This window comes from Peromyscus leucopus, chromosome 13 (genome assembly GCF_004664715.2).
Source record: "Peromyscus leucopus breed LL Stock chromosome 13, UCI_PerLeu_2.1, whole genome shotgun sequence".
Lineage (NCBI taxonomy): Eukaryota > Metazoa > Chordata > Mammalia > Rodentia > Cricetidae > Peromyscus > Peromyscus leucopus.
The window spans coordinates 37,942,074-37,947,493 of record NC_051074.1 but is presented as its reverse complement, the minus strand read 5'-3'; the positions used below and the strand labels follow the sequence as shown (position 1 = coordinate 37,947,493).

The 5,420-nt window shown below is 49.6% G+C and overlaps 1 protein-coding gene across 4 annotated transcripts in view; it reads right to left on the bottom strand.

The window, feature by feature from the left end:
• Positions 1-1,051: 1,051 nt before the first annotated feature.
• Positions 1,052-5,420, bottom strand: part of Prkag3 (protein kinase AMP-activated non-catalytic subunit gamma 3) — a 37,662-nt gene continuing 33,293 nt past the window's right edge. For 2 of the 4 annotated variants that reach the window (XM_037210258.1, XM_028893105.2), the window contains 4 exons: positions 3,558-3,595; positions 3,251-3,397; positions 2,702-2,936; positions 2,094-2,176 (listed from right to left, as the gene is read on the bottom strand). In XM_037210258.1, the coding sequence (XP_037066153.1) occupies positions 2,820-2,936; positions 3,251-3,397; positions 3,558-3,595 (302 nt within the window). In that variant the 3' untranslated portion in view covers positions 2,094-2,176; positions 2,702-2,819. Of the gene's footprint in view, positions 2,177-2,701; positions 2,937-3,250; positions 3,398-3,557; positions 3,596-5,420 lie in introns of all 4 variants that reach the window. The other 2 variants (XM_037210256.1, XM_037210257.1) reach the window with 1 other exon arrangement.

Here is a 5,420-nt window from a genome sequence, read left to right as displayed (position 1 = left end):
TTTGGGGAGATTCTTTGTTTTTGTTTTTTCTCACTCGGCATGTGGCCGACCCTCTTTTGTGGGGAATGCTTTTTTGCACCTTAGAATCATGATGGGTGGCCCTGCTAGACCTACTTCTCGGAGCCTGAGAGTACCACATGCTTCTGTAGACCTCATTGGCAGACGCATTATGGTCACCCCCAAAAAAGCACCCTGACAGTCCTGCTTCAGCTGTAGATAGTAAAAGCTACCCACTGGGCACCACGATGAACGCCTATAGCCCTGACTACTCTGGAGGCTGAAGCAGGAGAGTTGGTTGGGCCCAGGAGCTTAACACTCACCTGAGCAACAGAGCGGGGGTGTCTATGTGATGTGATGGGGATTGGAGTTTGGAGGTCAGTGTTCATAGCCTATACTTCATGTACATATGATCAACAGCATGGCCATATGGTCAACAGTATGAAGATTCCCCTCCTCCCAAAAAAATTAAAAATGGGACTACCCAGCTGGGCATGGAGGCACATGACTTTAATCCCACCACTTGGGAGGCAGAGGCAGGTGGGTCTCTATGAGTCTGATGCCATTTTGGCCTACACGGTGAGTTCTAGGCTAGCCAGGGATATGTAGTGAAACCCTTTCTCAAAAGAAATTAAAGGAGGAGGAGGAAGAGGAGGAGGGGCTGGAGGAGGAAGAGAGAAAAGCAAGCGAGCTGGGGAGATGGCTCAGTGGTTCAGTGGGTGAAATACTTGGTGCATGTGTGTTAATCCCTGAGATCGAGTTTCCAGAACTCATGTAAAGCTGAACAAGGCAGGAACAGTGGAGTGTGCCATCCCTGTACTGCAGTCCCAGGAGACGGGGCATAGAGACAGGAGATCCCCAGAAGCACGACAAGGGAACCCTGTCTCAAACAAGGTAGAAGCAGAGGACCCACGCCTGAGGTTGTCCACTGATCTGCACTGTGGGACACTCAACCTCCAGGCACACACACACAATCACACTGCACTGTGGCACACTCACGCCTGCATGCACACACAATGCCGTAAGTAAAATGAAAAGGAATTTTAAAAGATCATAGAAATAAGAATCTACTCTTCCTGTGTTGGACTTCTGGATCTGAGGACCCATGCCATCACGGGGGAGGATAACGGCAGACGAAGAGACCCAGAATCGACTGAGATTCATTTCTTTGTACTTGGTGAATTGAGTTCATCCAGCATTGCAGGATCAGCTATGTTTCCTGCAGACTCCCATTTGCAGACTGGGTTCCACCTGCTAGGTGAGTAATGAATAAACATTTTCCTTATCATTTTGTTACAAATCAAAGATTAAAAAATATTGACAGAATAACATTAGCAATAACAATAAGCACAAAAGAAAGGCCATGTGTAGTTTTTGCCAAGTTCAGACAGACTTTCCTTCAAGTCTTTGAATTCAGGAGACACAAGGAGCTGGCCGTAAGTTCATTTCAATGACTGCAGCCTTTGAGTAAGCCTGGAGCATCCAAGGTCAGGGCTTGCTCTTTTGTTTCTTTTTTCTTCATTGCTCATTCTCAAAGATCTGAATCTATCTGGGGGTAGGGGATACTGAGGGGAGTGGAACATTGCTTACTAGTGAGAGCTGAGGAGCCCGCTGGACAAGAGCATCAGAAGCCCTGCTGGGCCTACTTCTTGGAGCCTGAGAGTACCACATGCCTCAATGGCAGACCCCTTATGGACACCCAAAAAAGGGCACCGTGACAGTCCCGCTTCAGCTGTAGATAGTAAAAGCTACCTGCTGGGCACCATGATGAATGCCTATAGCCCCAACAGATAGCTCTAGAATCAAGGGCTGCTCAATGTTGGCCGCCAGCAGCTTGTATGATGGTGGTAGCCCAGTGGGATCTTCTGCAGGGAAAGAACAGCCAGGCCTCGTAGGAGCTGGGCACGTGTATCCAGAACCAAGCATTCCAGGTGCCCAGCTAAATCCGTAGGCTGCATGCTCCCTGCCACATCGAGCTCAGTCCTGACCCAGGTGGGAGGAAAAGGCTTAAAAAGAGACAGGGCACACAGATTGTCCTAAGCTGATCACAGTGTCTCTGGTTCAGGACTTTCAGGCTTGACTCGATTGCTCTTAATTTCATCATCCTGGTGTACTGGGTATGCCCGAAGGCCTCTGGGAGTGTAGGTATAGCAAGGACAATTAGGGAAGGCTGGAGAGCCTGTGAGAAAAAGAGGAGACGTTGACCAAATCGGGAAGAGGAGGTGCCCTTCCAACAGGAATCTCACCCTACTGCTAACTGGGTAGGATTTCTGCCCCATCCTTTGGCAATGCCCCCCAACCAAGCATGGTGCCAGGACAGTCCACAATCTGACAAATTCACTGAGATGAGCAGTAGGTGGGCACCCCCTCCTCTGCTAGCCCATACTGATGATAGAAATGCATTCAACAAAAGTTTGTTAGCTTGCTTTATTCTCAAGAAATTCCCAGTGGGAACAGAGTGGAGAGAAGGCAGCTATACCTTCCCAGAGCTCAGGATTTCCCACCTCCATCCATCCCTTCCAGCAGGACCTCCACGACCTCCGCTGGAATTGGGATGCAGTAGCAATCTGTAAAGCCTTTGTTGACAGTTTCTATGGGGCTGCTCAATTATGACTGGCATCACTGCCATCCTCAGGGTACCCTAACTAGATCTAGGAGCTCAGAAATACTAAGGGACTACCCTACAGCTCACGGCAGAGCCTACCTGTACCAGAGCAGAACCAGCAAACGGGGGTGGGAGAAGATGAAGGCCAAGTCCCCCTAGATCCTTCCATTGGTTGTCAGGTGAGGGAGATGGCTTGGGAGTGGGGACTCGGGCACTCTCAGGCACTGAGGGCATCGATGCCAGCAGGGCTGAGTACCAGCGCTTGAAGTATGTCAGAGAGGGAGACCACGCCCAGAAGATGCTGGGTCTCATCCACCAACACCAGCCTGTGCACCTGTGGGTCCACAGTGTTCAGGGAGGGGCAGAGCCTTTGGCTACAGCAGCTAATAAGGGGGAGAGCTTAAGATAGCTCAAGGAGCAACGGACATCTCCTGGGAACAGCTGGCCGTGGCTTTGACCACTCAGCTGGCTGTGGATCTTGGCATGAGGGCCCTATGAACAGGACCAGACACCTACCCATGCAGATGCCAAAAGTTGGTCTTGAAAGGGAAGGCAGGCCAAGTGCCCAGTATACAGGGATGGCGAGAGCTATGCAAAGAAGAACTAGGCCATCTGCGCTGAGGGCGTGCCCGGAGGGGTGCAAGGTACCTGTTCCCGTGCAATCCTGTCAATGACTTCGCCGAGGCTCTCATGGGGCTGGCAGGAGAGAACCCCCTCCAGACACAGTGTCCTCTGCCTCAAAGCTTCTCCCACACTCATGTCTAGGTGGTTGTAGGTTTGCTGGGCAGCCAGGTGCTGTGAGGCAGGGGGAAGAGAGTCATGGATTACCTCATTACCTAGGCTGCAGCCTGGAAATGACACTCTGACACACTTGCAAAGGGTAGCCACAGAGACTTCCCATCGGTCCTCATGCCGCAGCCTCCCTGTGGCACCCCCAGGCCCCACAGACACTTACAATGACATCAAAGCGGGAGTAGAGCCCCACGACCTGACCTGTAGGGGGGAACGGAGAAGAAAGACAGGGGGGAAAGCCCGGCTCAGAACCAGGGTGCTCTTCAGGGGACATGGGGAAGACTTTTGAAATGAGTTCCTTGATAGTTACCGCCCCCCCCCAGGCTGCTGGCTTAGTCATGGGGCATCATGCTACCCCGACCTACAAATAGATTTAGCATCACTGAGAGATGCCTGACTTCAGGCTCCCGTGAGCTGCAGGGAGAGGATGGCATCGCCTGTGAAATATGCCAGCCTCATCGCGTACAGACATTAGTCATTTAGTTTCAATTTCTGGTTCACAGGAAACAGGATACAGGAAAACCAATTCAGACTTTTCAAGTGACTTGTGCCGTGAAAATGAGTGGAAAGGGAACAGTCTTAGATTTAAACAGACTTCAGGGACAACTGAAGAAATGAGAAATATGGACTTCGGTTGGACTTGGTTTGAAGAAGTTGGCTGTTTAAAAAATAAAAATCATTCTTGGGAGAAATGGGAAGATGAGAATCAGGATTGGAAATTAGGTCGCGATAAGTTATTCATAGTTTTAAAAATAGCTTTTCTCTTTAAAAGAAAATACTTGAAGGGCCAGTGAGATGGCTCAGTGGACAAAGGCGCTTGTCAATCCTGACAACCTGAATTTGATCCCTGGAACTCACAGTGGGAGGAGGGGACTGACCCCTGAGAGTTGTCCCCGGATCTCCTCGTATTCGCAGTAGCACATAGGCACCCACATGTGCGTGCACACACACCTAAATAAGTGCAACAGACCCTTTACATTCTATTGATTATTACTGTGTGTGCCCGTGCCGCAGCGTGGATGTGGGGGTCGGAAGAGGACGGTTCTCAGGAGTCGGTTCTCTCCTTCCCTGTGTGTTCTGGGGGTTGAACTCGGGTCACCAGGATTGATTGTTAGTGCTGGCTGAGCCATCTCACCCGTCCAGCTGCTCACATTTGTGTTGGGAAGTATAAAACATGGTGACAGCCAGGCGGTGGTGGCGGTGCACGCCTTTAATCCCAGCACTCGGGAGGCAGAGCCAGGCGACTCTCTGTGAGTTCGAGGCCAGCCTGGTCTACAGAGTGAACTCCAGGAAAGGCACCAAAGCTACACAGAGAAACCCTGTCTCGAAAAACAAAAAACAAAAAACAAAACAAAACAAAAAACCATGGTGACTGTAAGCCAGACTGAAGTGCGTGGGGGTGATATGATCCGATGTCTGTAATTTATTTTCTTAATTCAGAAAGATGATGAACCGGTTATGGCAATATGTTGTTCTCTATCATTTTTATTTTCCTTGAAAGTTTTCATATTTGAGTATAAGTTAAAAGCCCTTTATAATGTTTAACTTCATTCTGGTGAATATAACTTTGTATTACCTCTTTTTAATGCAGTGTATGTAGTGTCTATGTGTGTGTTCTCACATGTGTGAGCATGTGTGTGTGTGTTCGTGTGTGTGCTCGTGTGTGTGTGTGTGTGTGTGTGTGCATGCATGTAGAGTGGCTGTGTTCTCACATGTGTGCTCATGTGGGTGTATGTTCTCACATGTGTGAGCATGTATGTGTCTATGTATGTATGTGTGTTCATATGGGTGTGTGTTCTCACATGTATGAGTGTGTGTGTATGTTCTCACATATGTGGGCATATGTGTGTATGTATGTGTGCACGTGTGTGTGTGTGTGGGGTGGATGTGTTCTCACATGTGTGGGCATGTGTGTGTATGTGTGCTCGTGTGTGTGTGTGTGTGTGTGTGTGTGTGTGTGCGCGTGCACGCGCGCGTGCATGTAGGGTAGATGTGTTCTCACATGTGTGAGCATGTGTGTGTGTGC